This window comes from Heteronotia binoei, chromosome 1 (assembly GCF_032191835.1).
Source record: "Heteronotia binoei isolate CCM8104 ecotype False Entrance Well chromosome 1, APGP_CSIRO_Hbin_v1, whole genome shotgun sequence".
NCBI classification, from domain to species: domain Eukaryota; kingdom Metazoa; phylum Chordata; class Lepidosauria; order Squamata; family Gekkonidae; genus Heteronotia; species Heteronotia binoei.
In genome coordinates, this window is record NC_083223.1 from 158,080,154 (window position 1) to 158,102,871 (window position 22,718).

The 22,718-nt window shown below is 39.7% G+C and overlaps 1 protein-coding gene across 3 annotated transcripts in view; it reads right to left on the minus strand.

Annotated features, from left to right (window-relative positions):
- The window catches only part of ARID4B (AT-rich interaction domain 4B), a 176,088-nt gene that overhangs the window by 23,679 nt on the left and 129,691 nt on the right, over positions 1-22,718 (minus strand). Inside the window, exons 14-17 of one of the 3 annotated variants that reach the window (XM_060243094.1) lie at positions 22,294-22,391; positions 21,489-21,744; positions 16,252-16,415; positions 3,267-3,509 (exon numbers count right to left, since the gene is read on the minus strand). In XM_060243094.1, the coding sequence (XP_060099077.1) occupies positions 3,267-3,509; positions 16,252-16,415; positions 21,489-21,744; positions 22,294-22,391 (761 nt within the window). The remainder of the gene's footprint in view (positions 1-3,266; positions 3,510-16,251; positions 16,416-21,488; positions 21,745-22,293; positions 22,392-22,718) is intronic. The other 2 variants (XM_060243100.1, XM_060243107.1) reach the window with 2 other exon arrangements.

A 22,718-nucleotide genomic window follows, 5' to 3' on the forward strand; every position in this document is an offset into this window, starting at 1 on the left:
AAATTTAGTCTGCATTCAACCCATGGATTCTGAATTTTTCATTAAAGGAAGGCACCCCCATCAGCAGAATGAAATTTGTCTTCTTTCCTTTGCTGCTACAATCCATTGATATCTCCAAAATACTATTTCTGGAAGACAGGGGACCATTTAGGGAAGTTCAGTGCATAGCAGCAGCCACAGCAGCAGGGGTAAGCAGAAAAATTCTGTTCTACCAATGTAAGGACCTTCTGTTAATGGAAACCATACTTTGGATCCAATCCATTATTTGCATGCACTAGCAGTGTATCCTCCAGAGCCTGTCAGTAATATCTGACCCACTCATGACAAAATAATGGCTTTGGACACTGAAAACACAGCAGAAACAAGAAGCATGAGTTAACACATTATCAATAACAGAGCTATGAAACAAAATGACATGGATCTTTCCCACCCTCCCTCTTTCACCAGCAATGATTTCAGTTGTGTCTGTACTGATGCAGCAGTGAGATATGGTTGATATCCCCTTTCTCAATGTTGTCCCTAAGGCAATAAGGGGTTTTTGCACATGCAACCTCACAACCTACAACATCCACTTTTTCGAAATCTCTGGGGTAGCTTGGAAATATCTGTCTCCTCCACAAATGCTGCTGTGAGCACTTATTTGTTCACAGCGATTAGATTCAAGAATGTTCATTGCATCAAGCTTAAAAGTAGTGAATATCCTCATAGAAAAGATATTTCTGATCTAAAATCATGATGATTAACTGTGTACACACAACATATGTTGATACAAGCCAATTCAAGTAGAGGTAAAAAGAGCATGTTGGTCCAACCCTTCTCCCTTCCTAAATGAGCTTTTCCCATCTTCACCTGTATGGCTTAAGGTGGGCATAGTGCCTAAACTCAAATGTGTAGGATATGTTGCCCATGTTTCAGCAAACTCACAAAGGCAGAATAACATGCATGAAGCAAAAGACAGAGCTATGACAATCACTCCCACTCCTTCTCTGTACATACAAGGCTTCAGACTATAAAAGGTTTATTTCCCCCTAATTTCAGAAGAGTGGACTGCAAGATCTATTCTGAATTTGCAGACTAGAATTATTTCCCTCCCAGCGACTACAGTCACTAATCGTATAGATAGTACTATACTCAGAAGCTCATTGGGTTGCCTTAGACCAGCCATTTTCCCCTCAGCCTAACTCATAGGACTTGTGAGGATAAAGTGGAGGAGGACAGAATTATGTATGCAGCCCTGAGCTCTTTGGAGAAACGCTGGGACAAAAGTTCAGTGGACGGGTAGAAAGACTTTTCCTGCTCTTGCTGGCACCTCTAATGACTACATTCTGACAGTCCTGGAGCATCCATCCATCCATCATCACACTGTCCTTGAACTGATGCCCTTCATCTATTACTAAAGATATGTCTTAGGATCCAACTTAAAATTAAACATTAATAACAGAAGTCTATGTAGATTTCCTTTTCTGAACAGCAATCATGTAGACTAAGAGGCTTGTGAAGAAACTATAGTGAGATATTCTCTCAGTCTCATCCTTAAATACAAAAATTATATCCAGGAATACAATAAAAGTTTGAAAGAACCACCCAGGCCATGACAAGCACCAACTGCTAGTTCAGTCTTCACCAATATAAGCTCAAAATGTAACTGGCCTGCAAATTCTGCTGAAAACCTGACATATAAAATATGGAACTTTTATTTCATATTGTTGAATAAAGTCTGCAAAAATGAACTAGTTTTTAACTTCTTTCCAATCTAAGAAACAAAAACTGTTACTGAAATAGACGTCATTTGGGCAGAATTAGTAGTCTAAAATATACTGTATCTGAAGAAGCATGCATGCCCATGAAAGCTTATACCCAGAATAAAACTGTTAGTGTTAAAGATGCCACTAGACTAAAAACTTGTTCTGCTGCTTGAGACCAACATGGCTACCCACCTGAGCCTTTCCAAAGGTTACAAAGCAGGATAAAATCAAAGGATATGAATGCCTTTTGCAAGTTTGCTGCAGCACTACGGAATTCGCACATAGTATTTTCATCACTGTACCTATACATAAACTGCAAGAGTTGATTTTACAACACATATCATAATCTCCTGAATAACCACTTTGCATTAAAATGTATGATGAACAGGCAACATTATTAAAAATATATATAATGTAAAAAGCTTAACACAGAATTTTCAATATCAGCCTCTGATTTGTCTGATTACTCTAATTAGGGATGAGTTCATTGCAAATAATTCCACTATGAAAACACATGAGGCGGAATGACAGTTTTCCAACTGTGACTCATGCTGGTTAACTTTGCCAGCATTAAGGAGTCTAACATGGCCTCTTTCCAACCTTTTTAAGATTATGATGATATAAAAGTAGTGTAAATGCAAATGGCATAGGAAAGATGATAAAAAGTCCATATCGGTATTGGTGAGAAATGTTCGGCCTGTCACAAAAACCTTTGCAAAGAACATATTCATAAACCAAGCTTTTAAAAGAAAGCGTGAGAATACAACAATATGGAAACTGCACAGACTAGGACATTAATGGCATAAGAGACATCAAGAACATTTTGGCAGAATGTTAAACTTGTCATGTTCCAAAAGCACTAAATTATGGCAATAAGTCATAATGATACGAAGATGCTCAGATCTAAAAATTATGTTATTGCTAAGACAAGATTAATCTTCTGAAGAAGTACGTGGCAACAAGAAACCAGGTCCAGCAAAATGAAAAACAATTGTTTACTGCCCATTAAGGTGCACATAAGGACCAGGATGCTCAGAGAGACTGGTTACCTGATTTAATGCTGAAAATGAAATAAGGGTTCCTGCATGCAATCATCCAGAAAGAAATCCAATTTTTCCAAATGAAATCTCACTTCACTTTAATTTCTTGGAAAACTATATGTATTTTTCCCATAGGAGACTGACTATGAGAAATGCGTAGAGATCTAGTAGCGCTGTACTCAACACTACATGATTGAGAAGACTTAATGGGGACAAAGGAACTACATAATGCTATTTACTCTTTAAAAGTATTTATATAAATCTGTATCAGAAGTGTGAATAAGAATATTTTTCTTGACTTATTTGCTACTAGTAGCTGTAATTCTACCCTATAATATGAATAATTTTATACAGTATAGTTATCTTCATAGAGCAGTAATATTGAAAAAAATCAATATTCGGTGTTTATTTGAGAAGTAGAAATACACTAGCGTGTTTAGAAGTGTTTTAAGGAAGTAATCACTAGCTAAATCTCAGTTACCTCACATTCCATCCGCAGTAGTGCACCAAGTAAAGGACTTCTCCACCTTCAATATCAGAATCTTTAATACTAGCTTCGTACATTTTTTGATTTTTCCCTCGTCCATACCGCACTTGGACTTTCATGCCTGGTGGATAACATTCAAACTCTTCTTCCTCATTGTTGTCACTGTGGTCATCTTCCTCTTCTTCCTCCTCCTCTTCTACTTCTTTATCTTCATCTTCCTCTTTAATGGGGCCATGGCTTGAAAGGTTTAAAAAATGTCAGTTAATAATAAAAATACTTGGAAAAAAAATGCTCAGTGCCAAATGGCGTATACTGATTAATACTGTGGATGCACAGAGGGTGAAGAACGGCAGGCTCCATATATATGTATGTATATATATATGAAAGCCCTTAAAGATGAGGTTTTTTATTAGTATTGTCAACTGACAAGAATATCAAGCAACCAGGATCAGTGACAGAAAGATGCTTTAAAATTCACAGAAGACTTTAAAAGATGACTTGGTTTAATGAGAAATGTCTATTACATCTATGAAGACTAAAGATGACCTTATAGACCAAAATGCTACTGGATCTGACTACCCTAACTGAAATACCTATTTTCCCCATCTTGGGCACATGAATAACTATAGCTACTTAGCCCTTTTTCTTTTTCTTTTTCTTTTTTTTTGGGGGGGGGGGGCTGTGTGCATTATAAATGATTATTCTTCATAAACATAATAGTGATTTAATTACAGTGGTTTGACTGGTAATAGACTGGTTTGCAGACACTCTTTTCTTACTAAGGCCGAAGACCTGTGCACCTAGATCTCAAGCTAGCTTGGGGGCTTGTTTTTCTGAAACAGCAGTTTCCCATTCCTCTTGTTAAATCGCTTAATTTTAAAGGGTGTTTTAAAAAACAGTCTATGTCATGCTATGGGGAGGATACTGTCTTTTAAGCAAAAATTCCCAGACCCTTGCTTATATTTAAAGCAGATTTTTGAATCCTAAATGACATATGGAAATATTTGTGATGTAATAAAAGTCTTAAAATTAAAAACTTTAATATTTCATAATATATTAAGACTTTAAAAACTTATTTCATTTGGGCTGTCTATGCAAAGCACTGGGCAGGAGATTTGTCACATCTACTAAGTCTGATACAGAATGTTGTCAAGCAGGCACCCAAGATTAGAGGCGGGCACCCAAAATTTTTGAAAGTTTAGGTCTGGATACAAAACAGAGGATACCTCTGTGTGAGAGAATGTTCAGAACTGAAGCTTTGCTGGCAGTTCATCTCAGCTATTTCTGCTGTTGAAAAGGCAAATTCAGTATTGAAGGTAGTTTCTTTTAAGTGACAGGAACAGTTGTGCCAAGAACAGACAGCAAGACTTGAGCTACTTACAGTTTTCTTTTGCATTATGTGTGTCTTTTCTCTGCATTTCAACCCCAATAATCACCTTCTAATCATAAAATGGATTTGGGAATAGTTTAATAATATTAAAAACATTTATGCTTCATAATTGAGCACTATTTAGGAAAAAAGTCTGAAAACCAGAACAAATATTTTTGAACCCTTTAACAACTACTCAGAGCAAGGTGTTCTGCTAACTATACGAAATTCAAACTTAATTGTTAAAATATTTAGTATAAAGAAAAGCGATTTCTCATATAACAAAATGTAACCCAGTTCTCCAAACAATTTGATCAATATTGCTACTAATAATATTTTATCCACTTTCCCCATGAACTTATCCTTAACATGTTATAGTATCTATCTCTTCAGCTGCATTGAAGATGGTGCTGCACTGAAGACTTATTACAGTGCCTATTACAGCCTTTGATTACAGTTCAGATTTTGAGTTCACTGAGTTTTGTTTTTTTAAATTTCCAAAGCTGCATTTATAGGGCACACTAAAACAATCATTTCCAAACTTCTTTTTTCGGGGGGGGCCTACTACTTGAAAATTATAAGAAAGGTGAGGTATAAATATTTCAATTAATTATAAAAAAGCAAAAACTTAAGCTCAATTGGATGATCAGTTAGTTGTATGGTTAGTTTTACTGCAGCCATTATCTTCAACTTCTGCAAACTGCCCTTATCTAAAAAGGTTTAATGAACAACTTCTAGACTGCAGTACCATTCTTCCCATTTTTAACATTTACATAGTTAGTGCTCTGCATTCCTACAGATCTTACTAAATATGAGGAAACACACTGATGAATTATATCCTCTTAAGGTTTTTTATTATTTCAAAATTATATTCATGTTATATCATGCTGGCATGAAATCTTCATTGTTTAAAATTACAGAAGCAGCCATTATGTTTCCCATGGGTTGTTCTTCAGTTCTCCCTCTCTTTTAAAAAATTAATTTATAGGCCTCATGGTTGTAAATAAAAGTCTAAAAAAATTATAAGAGTGTGAAAAGCTCTGACAGAAAAGCAAACAGTATAATCCTCACATCTGCAGGGCAGGCTGTATATCTTCTGGAAGCAAATATCGGAATGCATAAGAAAGTTAAAGGAGAGATTGTGTGTGTGTGTGTGTTTAAAAGCGATAAAGAGTGATTTGCAATCCACAGATGGAAGATACAAAGATGCAACCCAAAGTCAAGGATATTCATGTTGGGGAACAGCAGAACTCTCAAGAATACATGCCTGCATGTTTTCCAGTCTTTTAAAGACCTTTACTATGAAGATCTTGTTACACAGACCAGAAGTGAAGCAGTGAATATCATGAAGTCCTTAAGAAATATATAGCCAGGGTAGATCAGTATGGCTTGGAAAGCTTTACTTGACCATGTCAACAGAAAAGGCAAATACTATTCTTGTATTCTGAATTCTAAATCTGATAAACCAGATACAAAAGACAGTTATAGCAGGTGATAACCTATAAGATCTTAAATATTTTTTTTTCATAAAGTTGTGGCAGTAAAAGATGATTTGGGCTAATGTTGCAAAACAAACTGAATGGTCAGAGCATTAGTGCTCTAGAATGCAAAACACATCAGCCAAATGGTGAGGTAAGATGAGGATGCAAGCAGGTTCCATATGTACACTATCTCAAGTAATTCATGTCCCAAAAAACAGTATTGCCAAAATTTGAATAGGGACAATGGAAGAAAGCAGTCAGCAACAAAAGAAGGTCACAACTACATTAAAATATAATCATGGAGTTGGAAGGGACCTCCAGGGTCATCTAGTCCAACTCTCTGAAGATCATGAAGTAAACCTTGCTAGAAACACAATTTAAACAGGTGTGAAAGGGGAATACTATTCAATTTAATATATCTCAGAGAGGAAACTTCAAATGTCCTTGGATCTAAGGTCTACATGAACAGTTCTTAATTTGTTACATTAATGCTGCCAATGTACTAACTCTCGCTCTCTTTTAGATATTAAAATGTATTACCATTAAGTAGAACAAATGTCCAGCTTTGAAATTAATATGTTTATGCCCCACTGACATATTGAAATTAATTAAAACCAACCATACTCATCTGAGACAGCTACTAACAACCTTCAAGAAAGCAGTCCAATGGAATAGTTAACTTTTTCAGCCCTCTTATTACCAATATAGGATTTGATCCAAAGATGATTTTCTTTTGAAAGAGGTATCTCTGATTTTTATGGAGTCTACTCTCCAACTACAGTAGACAGTGCAACAATCAGTGCAGCTTCTAAGCATCCACTTGGCGGCTTTTCAGAGGCTACAGTGGGAAGGAAAGTTTCACTGTGCAAGTAGAGTTTTGCTTTCTCAGGTTTGATTTAACAGCTCTGCACAACGCAAAACAAAGCAGTTAGCAGTACACATGTGGCTTTTCAAATCCTGGCCCTAAAATGTTAAGAACCAAATGGCTGACAGCCATGAGCACCACTGCCACCATTTTGCAGGTAGCCAGTATTATGGATGTATAAATCATGAATGTAACATCAACTAATGCAGAATGATCAGACAGTATTAGGACATCTCTTATACTTCAAAAGCTTCCCCCCCTCAGTGGAGTTGGGGATCCCCTGCTGTCAGGCCCCACTGCATGCCACTGATCAGCTGGCTAGCTGGGGGAGGACTTACCTCCCAAAGACTGAAGAAGAAGAGACTGAATTTATATCCTACCCTGAAATACTTGAGGAGTCTCAGAGTGGCTTACAATCTCCTTTCCCTCCCCCTCCCCACAACAGACACCCTGTGAGGTAGGTGGAGCTGAGAGAGTTCTGACAAAAACTGCTCTTGAGAGGAATAGCTCTGCAAGAACTTGTGACTGACTCAAGGTCACATCAGCAGGTGCATATGGAGGAGTGGAGAATCAAACCTGGTTCTCCCAGATAAGAGCCCGTGCACTTAATCACTATGCCAAACTGGCTGTCATTGGAGATCATCCAATGTGCCTGTGTCATGTGACCCTGAAGTGAAGTCATAATGTCTGGGTCACTTGGGCAACTTTTAGGTATTAGGCAAGAACTCTATGGTAGGAACCAAATTTATCATAGAGATTTTGCTCAAATACCAGAGCATCGCCCTGATGTCTTGGAAGTAATGATGTCGCTTCCGTGTCACATGGTCAGTGACGTAGACATTCTCTGCCAGTTGCCAGGAGGGACCTGGCAACCCTAGCTCATAATGGGTTTGGAAGTAGAAGGCATTGTTTCTTTGCCACTTTCCTTTCCTTAGATGGTCACTGATTCACAAATCTTGAGCATTAGATAGGTTTGCCAATCCTCAGGTCCCAGCAGGAGTTCTCCTGCTTCCCCAGGCTCCATCCCACTCCCAGTCAGCTGGCCGGCGGGGGGAAGCCCCACCCCCACAGCCACCATGTGCCTTCTCTGGAGACTTCCTCTTGGGATGGTGTGTCTGTGTCTTTAAGGCTGAAGGGGGTCGGGGGGAGAGGAGGCAGAACAACATACCTGCTCCCAGTGCCTGTGAAAGCAGCCCAGACCCTCTGTTGGCTGCACAATCTTTTCAGGGGTCATTTGCATAGGAAAAGTAAACTTGAACCTTTGGTTGCTCTGTGTTATCTTTGAAGAAGTTGGAATTTCAGCAGCTCGTGAGTAGAGATGCCAATCCCCAGGTGGGAGCAGGCCCTCCTCCACTTCAGAGTTGTCAGAAACGGGGGAGGGGGGAAGGGAAATGTCTGCACTTCATTATTCCCTATGGAGATCGATTCCCATAGGGTATAATAATAGAAAATTGATCTGGGGGTATTTGGGGCTCTGGAGGGGTTGTTTTTTTGAGATAGAAGCACCAAATTTTCAGCATAGCATCTGATGACGCTTCTCAAAATGCTCTCCAGGTTTCAAAAAGATTGGACCAGGGGGGTCCAATTCTATGAGTCCTAAAAGAAGGTGTCCTTATCCTTCGTTATTTCTAATGTAGGGAAGGCATTTAAAAGGTGTGTGGTTCCTTTAAATGTGACAGCCAGAACTCCCTTTGGAGTTCAATTGTGCTTGTCACAACTTTGCTTATGGCCCCACCCCCAAAGTCTCCTGGCTCCACCCCCAAAGTACTCAGGTATTTCTTGAATTGGACTTGGCAACCTTTTTTTAATGCAAGGGCTAAAAGGACTGAAACAAATTTCACAATTGCTAGAGTAATCTTAGGATCCTTTTCACTAAGCAAAAGAGCCAGGGTTTCCAGTGTATGGGGGGATGGTTGGTTGAATAAAGGCTTAATAAAGTAATCCCTTATAACCTTCAAAAATCTGCATTTCAGCAAAGCTTGAAAGGATGCATTAATTCTGTTAAGGCCACAAGGGCAGATTCTACCAGTGTAAAGCCAATTCAAAAATCTCCCTTGCAAAACCACTGTAGGTATAATGTTCAGTCTTGCAAATAAGAAGTTCTGCAATAATGTGGGATGGTAAGATAGTACATATAGGGAGGTAAAGATTTTTGGTAAGACAGACCAAAAAACAGGGGTGAGCATACTCTGCAGGCTCTCAGGTTCAAACTACCATGGTCAATTTTAAGGACTAGTTCCTTTGCTACATTATACATACTGAATTATGGAGTGACTAAAAAAAGCTAATTCTGGAGTTGTACTACAAGAATGTCCACACCGGTGGTAAGCAATTTCAATAGTTTTTATTAGGTAACCATTAACTGTTGCCATTGATGTCTTCTAATATCCTAACACATTAGTTACTGAATATCCCATTTTGTTGATTCTACTGACTCACTATATGTAATCTGCCTTCAGTCCATATGAGAAAGGTGGACTATAAATAATGTAAATAAAATAAAATAAAAATAATCTCAAAAATTAAGAATTTAGAAAAGGACCAGAGTCCTTAATACAGATTAGTTTTCCAGTTTGAAAGCTTTCAATTATTTTTCATCAAGTTGTTACCAGACCAGTTTCCACTTTTAATTCTGAATCTATAAGAGTTACAAACTGCATGAATTATACTAGCAAGGCCCACCAAACTGCAACTCGTGTAGAAGCCTGTTCTCTTTGAAAATGAAGCTTCTGTTAGAAAACTTTTTAGACTACAAAGCATCAATGTAATTATTTCTTACAATTCATTAATGAACTCACTGGCCGTTTTCGCACTTAGCGTTTGCTCCCCTTTTTCCGCGGCGCAATTATGTCCAGAGCATTTTTCTCGTTTTCCCACTAGTGACTCTTTGCGGCGTCGCCTTCCCTGAAGCCCCGGCTCAAATCGTTTTCCCACTGGCATCGGCTTGAGTCCGATGCCCTGTCAATCATTTTTTTTTTAAGCGCAAGTCTGGTCGCGTAATGACGTACTAACGTACTAACGTAACATCGAGCTGCTGCCTCCCCTTCATTTCTTGGACAAACCGCATCACGTGTGCTGCTGCTGCTTATGGATTGGCTGCAGCCGTAGAATCCTCCACAGCCCTTTATGTATTAACGGAAGCATTCACAGTGGAGAATCCTAGCACTAGATTCCCCCCCCCCAAATTCTGAAGCACTAGATCCCCCCCCCCCCAAATTTCCTCCGCTCTCTTTCCCCTCCCCGGCTGGCGCTTGCAACGGGGACCTGACTGATTCCTGCTGCCAGAGCTCCCCCCCCCCGCTCCATTCTCTCCTTCCCCTTCTGTGGCGCGTGTGAGGAGCTCGGTCGCGTCTACTTTCTAACCGAGCGGAATGTAGCCAGGGAGAAGAATGCAGGACTCCAACTTCCCATTTTATACATGGCGATTTTGTGCAGGTCCAGAAATCCTGGTGGCACAGCTGAGGGAGGCATTCCCTTCTTAAAACACACACACATGGACGCTGTGGCCCGCACCGGCACTACATTCCCCCCCCCCCCAGCAATGGTCGTTTTCGCATTATCGAGATAACGCAACAGCGGAATAACGCAACTAAAGTCAATAATAAAAAAAAATTCTAACGAAACCAATTGAAGTGCCAATTGAGGCTATTCCAGGAGGGTTTTTTTTTTTTCTATTTGTTAATTTCGAAATATCGCTATTACGCAAAACTGTGAAGTTTAAAAAAAAAAAATGGCCGTGCCGGCACTTTGGGGAAGCGCCGCGAAATGCTGATGATTGGCCAAGCGGGTGGATGGGGTGGGAGGACGGAAAGGGAGAGGGTGACGCCCCCAAAGCAGTCGATCCGGCGTGGATGGATTTCGCACAGGAAACTCCGCTGAGTGGATCCGGAGTGGATCCGGAGGTTTTCGGAAACTCCGGCAACTTGCTGAAAAACATACTCCGGCGTAAAATCCCTGAAGCGCCGGAGCAAAGCGCAGCGCCGGAGCAACATGTGTGAAATCCAAGAGAAGATCCGGAGGTAAATGGGGCGCTACGCCGGAGCAAACGCTAGTGGGAAAACGGCCACTGCTTTATAGACTAAAATCACAAAGAAAGAACATAAAATGTGGAATAGGAGACTTTTTCAGTATCCTCCCCCCAAGGTGTTATTTTATTACTGGAATAAACTAAGGATAATAAGTCAGAATTTCAGAATGCTAGAAGAATATATTATTGAACAGAGTAAAAGTGGCAAGAAAGCACCAGGTACACAATATATGTTATTTTAAAATAATCTGTAATACATTAACACGAATAGTTATGCTTTATACTTTTTAACTAAAACAGTGAAATCACTCTTGTATAAAAGCATCTTTTGTATCCCATCCTGTTTAATGTTCTTTGTTATAAGTACAACCAAACTACAGCAGTTCCACTTACTACCTTCAGTTGCTTTTTCCAAACATACAGTTCTGTATTAGTTAGACAACATATAAAAACATGTGGAGTTGACTTTTATCATATAATAATACAAATTTGCCTTGGAATCTTCTTGTGTATTTGAGGACCTACCTGATATTAAAGTCCCTCCCCAACCCTGAACCTCCAAGGTATTGGGGAGGAAGGCCTGAGAGCAGAAATACAGGGGGGAACCCTTCACATAATATTACAATAGAAGTTTCATGTTGATGCAGCAGTTGAATTAAAAGTCTGCTGAGACAGAATTTTGTGTTTATACCTTCTCTACAGTTTTGAAGGAGGGTGGATGCCACACAAAAGACTCACATATCTGGGATCTATACATTTCAGCAGATGAGTCCACTGTAGATCCCAGATGCCATTTATTTATTTTACCTATTTCATTGTAACATGCTATAAATCATACAGTTATATATTTCTACATGTGCCATGGACTAGGCTTAGACCACCAAGACTAAGATGGTGACCACAACAAACAATGAAGAAGTGGGCCACACAGTCTCAAACAGATACTGGGGCAGCTACACCACTAGGAGACAGCCAGACTGGCTGCCAGAAAGCAGGATATGCCTTTCCTTAGAGATGGCGCTGTGAACTTCCCTGCCACACAATATGGCACACCCAAGGCTAGGTAAAGGGCAACACTGAGTTGGAATCTCTTTAAAAACACCTCATTGATATGAGTGGAGTGGGGAAGAGAGAAAGAGAAACGTGGAAGGAGCTGAAAAGCAAAGAGCTGATGGAAAAAAAGGGAGAAGGAAATAAAACAGGGAGCAGAGAAGGAAGTTTTCCAAGAGACCTGCAGATTAGGGGCACTCAAGGGGCCAGAAATATCAAGATCCTCCCAAAGTATGAAAGGTCAGAATAAAGTACAAGATCCTGAGGTTGACCAGGGATTACCTGGGCATGAAAAATGGAGATGTTTTACCTGTGACACACCTCTGAGTATAGAAATGAAGGTGTTCCAAAAAGCTGATAACTGACCTTACCTCAACTTGTATGACTACTTGATTTGTAAGGTTTTGATAAGGTTGCACATACTATTCTTGTTGGCAAGCTGGTAAAATGGATCCTATCACTGTTAGGTGGATCTGTAACTGGCTGACAAATTGCACCCCAAAGTGCTTGTGAATGGTTGGAGAGGAGTGATAAGTGAAGTGCCTCAGAGATCTGTCCTGGGGCCTGTTTGTTCAACATCTTTATAAATGATCTGGATGAAGGAATAGAGGGAATGCTTATTAAATCTACAGATGACACTACATTGGAAGGGTTTAAATACAGTAGAAGACAGAGTCAGGATACAGGATGATCTTGACAGGCTGGAAAACAAAGATAAAACCAATAAAATTAATTTTAACGAGGATAAATGTAAAGTTCTGCACTTAGACAGAAAAAAACTGAATGCATGATTACAGGATGGGGGAGACTTGTCTTGGCTGTAGTATGTGCAAAAAGGATCTAAGGGTCTTAGTAGATCATACCACTGAACATGAGTCAGCAGTGTGATGTGATAGCTAAAAAAGCAAATACAATTTTAGACTGTATCAGTAGTGTCCAGATCCTGCAAAGTGATGATACTGCTTTAATCTGCTCTGGTTAGACCTCTCCTAGAGTATTTTGTTCAGTTTTGGGCTCCACAATTTAAGAAGGATATAGACAAGCTGGAATGTGTCCAGAGGAGGGCAATAAAGATGGTGAGGGGGGTCTGGAGATCAAGTCCTATGTGGAAAGGTTGAAAGAGCTGGGTATGTTTAGCCTGGAGAGGAGATGATTGAGAGATGATATGATCACCATCTTCAAGTATTTGAAGGGCTGACATATAGAGGATGGAGCAGAATTGTTTTCTGTTGCCCCAGAAGGTTGGACCAGAACAGGTTGAACTTAAATCAAGAGTTTTTAGCTAAACATTAGGAAGAACTTCCTGACAGAGAGGTCCCTCAGTGGAACAGGCTTCCTCAGAAGGTGGTGGGCTTTCCTTCTTTGAAGGTTTTTAAACAGAAGAGGCTAGACGGCAGTGCTGATTTTGTGAATTAGGCAGATCATGAGAGGGAGGGCAGGAAAAGTTGCATCAGTACTTAATTCTTGTGGCCCTTTCTTACATGCCCAGGGGAATGCTGTTCACCACTTTGGGGTGAGGCAGCAATTTTTCTCCAGGTCAGTTTTGCCAGGGATCCTGCAGTATTTTTTTTTCTTTTGCCTTCTTCTGGGTGTGGAACAGATGTCACTGTGTGTGTGTGTGTGTGTGTGGAGAAAAACATTTGTGAATTTCCTGCACTGTGCAGGGGATTGGACTAGATGACCCTGGAGGTACCTTCCAACTCTATAATTCTGTTATCAAGATGGGAGGGAAGGTGTTCCCTGTACCCCTACCCCACAAACTATCAGTAGTTGTCACAGTGTGAAAAGAGGTTTACCAAGCTGAAGGTTACCTTTAACCATTTGGTTTTAATACCTTTATAAGAGACAGAACAGAGCCACAGCAATCCAGAGAGAATACCACAACAGCAATGTTTAGAACTAGAACTATCTTAGACAAGAAATTCAAGCAATGAAATGGCAAGTGGGTCGCTACAACAAAAAATAGTAACTGAACAAGACTGCATCTCCAGAAGCAAATTACAGTTGCTTTCGAAGTATTTAAAAAAGGGACTGCATGCCTACAACCCATACCCTGCTTTAGATATAAAGAGGGTTGCCAATTCCTGATTGGGAAATTCCTGGATATTTGGGGGCAGAGCTTGGTGAGGGACTTTAGCAGGGATATGATGTCACATCCAAAGCTGTCATTTTGTCTAGGGGAACTGATCTCTGTAGTCTGCAGATCAGTTGTAATTCTGGGAGAACTCCAGGCCCCACCATTTGGAGGTTGGCAACCCTAGAAGTAAAACAGAAGTTTCACTTCAATGTAGTACAAATCTCTGAATAATTCTGTCACAGAAAAATGGCATACAGTAGCATTCTAGCAGTACATTGCTATTCCCAGACCCAAAATCAGGAGTGTGACAACTAAAGCTTTAATCACATAACTTCTATGTTCTGGTGATACACCAATATGGAAATTACTTTTCATTGAAAATCAAATTTAAGTTTAAATAGACAATGTGAAAGTCCTCTGGAACAAGGAGGCCTAGAAACATACTTAAAAATATTAGCTGGGACTCCCAGAATTTGAATAGACAAAATATAGACTATACAAAAGTACATTAGGACTCAGGCCATGCATAACTGATACCTGAAGTAGCAGAAATTATTATTAAAATTAAGAAAAATTTTCAATCCAATGCAGAAAAGAGCACCATATCAAGTGCTAAATTTTTATGGAACAATATAGTATTTAATTGGTACAGCTGTATCTTCGAGTCAAGATATTTATCCATTTTAGAGGTAGCACATTCTCACCTAAACCTGCAGCATGTAAATAAAGAAGAACATTTCTTTCTTTTACCTAATTTCACCTCATTCCTCAAGGCTACCCAGCCTTAAACCCCCAAAGACATAAGAAAATATGTAAGAGCATCCTACACTAAATTCTCACCACAGGCATATCCCAGGTAGGCACAATTACAGGTTTAAACTGAGAAGAATGATAAATTTGCTAGTTCCACTACTGCCTGCACACGATGAACTGACAAAGTTACACATTTAGCTTTAATGTCTCCCTTCTTCACAAAAAAATGGCTAGAAGACAAATCCATAATAAGGAAGCCCACAAGTTTCAATAACAGAAATTATCATCTCTGCTTGATGGCCACACTTAAATGTACCACTGGCCAATATCAACATATCATACATGAAACAATTTATTTCTTTATTTATAAAACTGATTACTTAAGTAACTATTCCACCTAAAAGCACACACACACCATGTTCCATGAATGCCAGCTATTCAGAAAGGTCCCCCAATCAAGGCCAACTACACTCACACAGTCTCTGTATTATAGATACATCTATTCATTTAAGTGGTACAATGGCAATACAACAATTTCACAGGGTTATTCAAAGCTGTTGTCAAAATCAGCAAAACCAGGGGAATGTCAGTAGGATCAACACAACTATGTGATCAGATGTTCCAACAATGTAACAATATCAGTTCCACTGATATTGCCGCCTTTCAAGATAATGAAATCATAAAGGATTGTTCTGCATAGCTATGTTTCCAGATCCAAAAGGAGCTGTCTTTTAAGCTTTGACAATTTAACCTGCCCACAAGGTTTTTATTCCTTTTCTTTTATTCTATCATACACTCTTCTTCCAGCTTTCACTTCTACTCCCCTTACATCCTAGCTCCCTCTTCAAGAATGTGTTTGTAACTACACTCCAAATATACTCTTCCTTGTCATTTTTTCCAGTTCTCTAAAACTTCAAGCTCTTGTTTCTAATTTGCCATGCCACTTCTCTCTACTTAATTACTATTTCATTAGCCAGCCCCTCCACTTTGGTCATCAAACTCCTAAGTGCACTCAATACTAATTTCTCCACTCTTCTCTTGAAAACAGCCCTCTAAAACTATCTGAATTCACCTTTTATTTATTGGCCATGGCCACTTCCCTTACACTCCTGGAGGTCGAAGTAGATGAATACCTCCTTTACACTATTTCTAGCTCAGCAAGCTTTAGACCAAAGCTGGACAATTGTATCCAAAAGACTGACATGGAGAGGGTCTTGTCTGGAAATTTCAAGCTACCAACCTCCTTGGCATGGACACAGTTACTTGTTATTGAATCTTTTAATGATCCAAGACACCTCAGATCTGGAACCCAATTTGGTTCCTTCACACAGTTCGATTGAAAAGAAAATAATCTTACTTTGATTTCTCTCTGTCTTCAGATTCCAGACTGGTGTTTTGCTTTTCCAAGTCTTTGCTCTTCTCATCCTCCTTACAATCCATATTTGCTTCATCTTCTCTTTTAATTATTCTTAATTCATTTTCCTGGTCAGAATGAGATTCCTGAAAACACTTTTTGTTTTCCTAGGAGAAAAAAAAATGCTGTTATAACTCATTTTAAAAAAACTATTATTTGACAATTAAGATGCATCTGTCCCAGTAATTCATCCTAATTATATCTAGGAACTGCTGCAGTTCATGTCACATTCTAGGTAGTATTCCTCAATAGGGCATCACTTCTCTGTCTACTGCTGAGAAATTAATTTAATCACTGTTAAGAACAAACATACCCCAGTAGAAATGGAAAATGACCTTCTTCCAGAGGAAAACTAGTGAACTTATTTACAAGTGGATTTGTTTGCAAGAAAGAAGATGGAAACCATTTTATCTGCCATTTTACCTGCTTGTGAGGAATGATTGTAATCTGCTGAATAAAAGTGCTGAATATTTTGAAACCATGGCAAAAAGTGTCAGAATTTTTTGGGGGGGGTGGGGGGGGGTGGATGGGAATTCAGTATTTTATTGAATCTAAAAACATAGCTTATTATTTCAAGTATATTTGATATATGCTATATATAACTTTGGAAACAAGATTGTATTATACTTATGAATGTCTTTGATTTATTGCAATAGTATTTAAAAAATGTATGCAGTGTTAAAGATGGAACCACTAATTGCTGTATTCTCAAATAACTATGTTATTGCCGGTTGGGAGGAATAAAACTTGAATTCTTAAACATTGTAGTAAACAAAATAAAGGTTTTATTATCTGGGATTAGAAGCAATAAGTACGTATGAACGTATTACCACACAGAAACAAAAGGGATGAATATTTTCAGAAAAAAATAAAATATAAAATTAAGGAATAGCAATAAAAATGGATGTTCACTTGAACTTTATAAAATAAATGAAGAAATATGAACTTGCTGTCTAGAAAGTGAAAAATCTGATAATCACATGCAAAGGGACCTCTGCCCAAATATGCAAATATCTGTGTGTGTTACATTCACAAAAGCAGAACACAGTGTGTTACAGTGCTGTAGGAAGCCATTATAGCACTGTCCTAATGATGTTCACAACATTGCCATTTAGGCTTGCTAATCTCCAGGTCCCAGTAGGGGTTCTCCCACTTTTGCAGGCTCCTTTCCACTCCCAGTCAGCTGGCGGGCAGGGGGAAGCCCCACCCCCCACAGCCACCATGTTCCTTTCCACCTCTGGAGGCTTCAGACTCCACTTGGAAGGCTTCCTCTTGGGATGGTGTGTCTGTGTCTTTAAGGCTGCAGGGGGAGCCGGCAGAACAATATGGCTGCTCCCAGTGGCTGTGAAAGCAGCCCAGACCCTCCGTTGGTTGCACAATCTTTTCAGGGGTTGTTTGCATAGGAAAGGTAAACTTGAACTTTTGGTTGCTCTATGTTACTTTGAAGAAGTTGGAAGTTCAGCAGCTTGTGAGTAGAGATGCCAATCCCTAAGTAGGAGCAGGCCCTGCCCCGCTTCAGAGTTGTCAGAAATGGGGGGGGGGGAATGTCTGTTGGGCACTTCATTATTCCCCATGGAGATCGATTCCCATAGGGTATAATGGAGAATTGATCTGGGGGTCTCTGGAGAGGCTGTTTTCTGAGGTAGTGGTACCAAATTTTCAGCATAGCATCTGATGACTCTCCTCAAAATGTTCTCCAAGTTTCAAAAGTTTTGGACTAGGGGGTCCAATTCTATGATCCCCAAAAGAAGGTGCCCCTGTCCTTCATTATTTCTGATGTAGGGAAGGCATTTAAAAGGTGTGCGGTTCCTTTAAATGTGATGGCCAGAACTCCCTTTGGCGTTCAGTTGAGCTTGTCACAAGTTTGCTTATGGCTCCACCCCCAAAGTCTCCAGGTATTTCTTGAATTGGACTTGGCAACCCTATTGTCATTTCTGATGAATGAGTGACATACCACAGATGGTTGTAACCACCAACTGACTGCCTCTGTTAGGCTTCCATGCTGGAGGGACCAGGGAAACAATTCTTGGTAGGGATATGTACAAACTGGCTCATGTGCACCTTCCTGAAACATTTATTGGATTTTTGGCCAGTTCCATTCAGCAGTTCAGGGCCAGTCATTTAAACCTAACAGCCGAACGGTGTGGGGGATGCTCAGCTGTTAGGCTTAAATGGGCTGGCTGGCAGCCATTTAGCCCTTCATTTTTGCCCCCTACTACTTCAAAGAGTTAAATGAAGTCCATTTCTGGGCAATCGCCACCACCTTTCTCCTTACCGTGGTGAACCATGGGCAGGAGAAAGGAAGTCCTTTCCCAGGCAATCCTCCCCCTTTCTCCTGTCAAGTTATGGCTGGGAAGAGAAGTTTCTTCCAGGATGGTCCCAGTCCCCTTTCTCACCATAGCCGGGAGAAAAGGAGAACTGAACTTGCTGGACTCGTTTGAGTGGGGTCTGTTTGGGTTGGTTCAGGGATTGGTTCATGGGCTGCCCCAAAACACTCTTTTTAGGTTTGTGCCCATTCCTAATTCTGGGTTGCCTTCCATGTTGAGGCTTCCTTGTGGGAGAGCAGCAGACTTCTCTGTTGGCCCCACTGCTCCTACAGAGGTCTCATCCTTTATCCATGCAGCTCTTTTAAAGACTGTGTCACTTTCCATCCATGACAAGGGTCTCAACCTGCATGGCTGAAGAACATGAATAGTGGGGCTGGCAGAGAAATCTCATCATATTGATAATTTCCCCTGGGGAGACCTGCCTTCTTTTCTGGCCTTCAGCTCCTACTGAGTACTGTTCTTCAGTCAAGCAGGTCTCTTTTTAGAGTGGGAAGTGGCAAGGAGATGGGCAAGATGCCTCCACTCTCATTTGAAGACTTAAAAAGACCTGTATGGCTGAGAAATGAGGCCTCAGTAGAAGCTTAGTGTGAAAGTTGGCCTTGAGAGGTTTTACAGAAAAATCAGCAAAGGTGTTTAACAGAAATGGCTCATAACCATATGAAGTTTTCCTGTACTGGCATGTTTATTTGGTGTAGAGTTACATTTTCACCGTTATTAATGCTAACTATGGCTACCTTCAACCAAGTTTGCAGAGTGCCTTAAACTCTGATTTCAATCCCTACTCCAAAATTCATAATTAACAGTATAAACGTAACACTACATTATAGTTTGTGTTGAAAACAGAAAGGACGATAGATGCAGGAAGAAGCAGGTGCACCTGCGGAGTGCTCCCCATCTCTTGCATGTTAGGAAAGGCACCAGGAAACATTGGATAAAATACTGATATCACAATAAACCACAAATTATAAACATGGTTTCACTACATTCTAATTTGAAATGTCTGAATGTAGAAATCCCAGTTTATTAAGTAATGTTGTCCATCTTAGTCTTCTGCATATGAAGATGGAAGCACAGATCAGCAAAAAACCTTGCTGCTCCAAATGTATTTAGCTATCTATGGTACTTTCTAAGAACACACTCTAGGGGTGTGCACTGCCAAAAAAAAAAAAAATCAGTATTTTTCAGATCCATATATCAGCAAGCCAAAAAGTATCAGTATTCCTAATTACCTGGGTTCAAAATACAGGTTTGGTGTTTGGATCCAATGTGCGGGTTCTGATATTAGTAGGTACCATAGGAAATCATAATGGAGGGCTGGAGAAGCTGTTTCCACTAACAGCACCAAAATTGCAGCAGTGCTGCCAGTGCCTAACCTTTAAATGACCTTAAAATTTCAAGTGAACAAGGAGCTCCTAGACATCCACAATTGTTTCCCATGGAGAAAAATATTCCAGACTTTCTCCCAGCTAATAATACTCAAACACTCACCAGCAAGCAAAGCAACAACTGGTTAAAAGCCTCTAAAAGCAGAAAGAACCAACAAGCCCAAAGAACCAATGCAGAACCAGGGGGTCCCAGCAGAACCACAAGCCAATGTGGCAAGGCCAACAGAAACAAAATCAAACAAGAAAATCATAGAAGAACAAACTTAAGTAAGGGGGCACTTTTGCAAACCGAAAAGAACCAATGTCAATCCACAGAAGAACAGTAGAACAAACTTAAGCAAGGGGGACACTTTTGCAAGCCCAACATAACCAATGCAGAGCCAATGTGGCAGCAGAAGTCCAACAGAACCAATGCAATCTACAGAAGCCCAGAAGAACCAGACACAGTCAAGGCAGACCTGTAAAACACAGGCACACTAACAATGGGTCAACTCTCTAAAATGTGATTCCACTTGCCCGTGGCATCTGCCACCTTCCCCTCTTCCTCCTGTTGCCTGGGAAATATGCAAAATGAAAAATACCAAGCTGCCTTGGAGAGCTTTAAAGTTTAAATTGCTGGCTCCAGATATAACCAAATATACCCAGATATATTCGAGATTGGATTTACTGGCCTTGGACATTCTAGCATTTTCCTATTCCCTCCAGGGATTCTACCTGAAGGTTAAAAAAGGCATGAAGCAGACAAGTGGGATTTACGCACAAACCATTACTGTTATGCATGCCTGATAGACTAAGGACGGTTTATTCAACAATCTGTGGCTTAAATAAATCACAGTTTATTGTGAGTCTGAATGCAGCCATTATGCATGCATAATAAAGATTGGATTCTATAGCTCAGCTTTACAGATTCCAGATTTTATTTCATGCTCAAAGGATAGATATTTGGGTTTTATTCAGAATTCAGCATAACCTGCAGCATAACCTTGGTCTAGTGTAGGGGTGACCATACTGCAACTCAGGAGCCACATGTGGCTCTTTCTCATATATTGTGTGGCTCTTGAAGCCCCTAGCATGGAGAAAGCATTTCTCTCTTTAAATCAGTTCTCCAAGTCAAGCCAGCCAGTGGCTTGGAGAATGCATTTAAAGTTTTCTTTTCCCTCGCCCAATCTATTTGCCTGCCTGCCTTCCTTCCTCACACCCTCCCGCTCTCAAACATCTGATGTTTATTCTGTGTGGTTCTCACATTAAGCAAGTTTGTCCACCCTTGGTCTAGTGTATTCTCTGGAGGCATTAAAGTGAATCTGTACTACAACGGGTTCTGCTATCTGTCTATCTCTTGTACAAACAACCCCCAAAGGTGATTTCTACTTCTCTGCTGAATTTAACAGAATGCATAAAGGTTTGGTATGGTATGGTAACAGAATGCAAAGATATATCAAACACCAAAGCAGAAGACAGGTTCTCTTACCAAAGAGGAGGAGTTATCATTATCTTTTCTTTCATAATCATTCTCAGTTGATTTGACTTGTTGCTTTATAATTGCTGTTTCATTATCTCTTTCTTCAATGTCCAACTTTATTTCTTTTACATTTTGTTCAGTTTCTTCATGCTTTTCCACATCTTTTCCACAGTCTTTACAGGACTTGCTTGCTATTTTCTCTGGCAATGCCATTTTAAATTCAATATTTGCCGATGTGCAATAATCTTCAAAGCCATAAAGATATCTTAAAGAAGAAAGCAACACAGAAAGGTCAGTCAGTATTAGTTTTACCAGACAAACACATCTTTAGCACATACGTACATCTATTGGACAACATATGTTTAAGAGTCACTTGTTCTAAACAGGGCTTTTTGGTAGAAAAAGTGCAACAGGAACTTATTTGCATATTAGGCCACACCCCTGATGCCAAGCCAGCCGGAACTGCGTTCCTGCTCAAAAAATGTCCTGGTTAAAAAAACCACACACGCACACAAACAAAAAACCTTGGTGCTAGATGAATATTTCTTTTCTTATTTTAATAACTGCCCAAAAGATTAGCTTACTGTATAAAGAAAACATCTGAAAGTCAACTTTATTGAGGCTAGTCAGCTTAGTGACATTTCTGGAGTGAAACATTAAGTTTTCAAACAAATTAAAAAAGGACTCAATGTATGGCATAATAAAAATGGAGAAAACTGCCACAACTAACAACATACTCTTTAAATAAAATTGTAATTCCCTAATTAACTTTATACATCATTTATTACAATGTCATATATACAGATTTACTTACTTTTTATAAGCACATTTAACATTATATCCAGCAGCAGAGTTCAAGACAGGGATCCCAAGATCCTGATATACCTGCTTCCAAACTGCTCCACTTTCAATCTATAAATAAAAGAAATATTATTACCCCCATTAAATGATAGTTATTAAATTAGTGATTCTGTCCTACTGAATAAAAACAAGTACTGATGCATATTAACTATCACTGTATTTCAGGTAGTTTCAAGCTGTATTCCCATAAATGCTGAATATGTGCAGAATCACTTCCATTTGTTCCACCTGTGCTTATGGCCAGCTTACATATATGTTTTAGCTGTACTTTTGTAGCATTCTTGTAAATCTGGTGTACGCAGGCCCAACAAAGCATGATCCATACCTGACAAATCAGGGAGGTAAGGACTGTGTATTAAGAGGCCATTATGCGTTGAA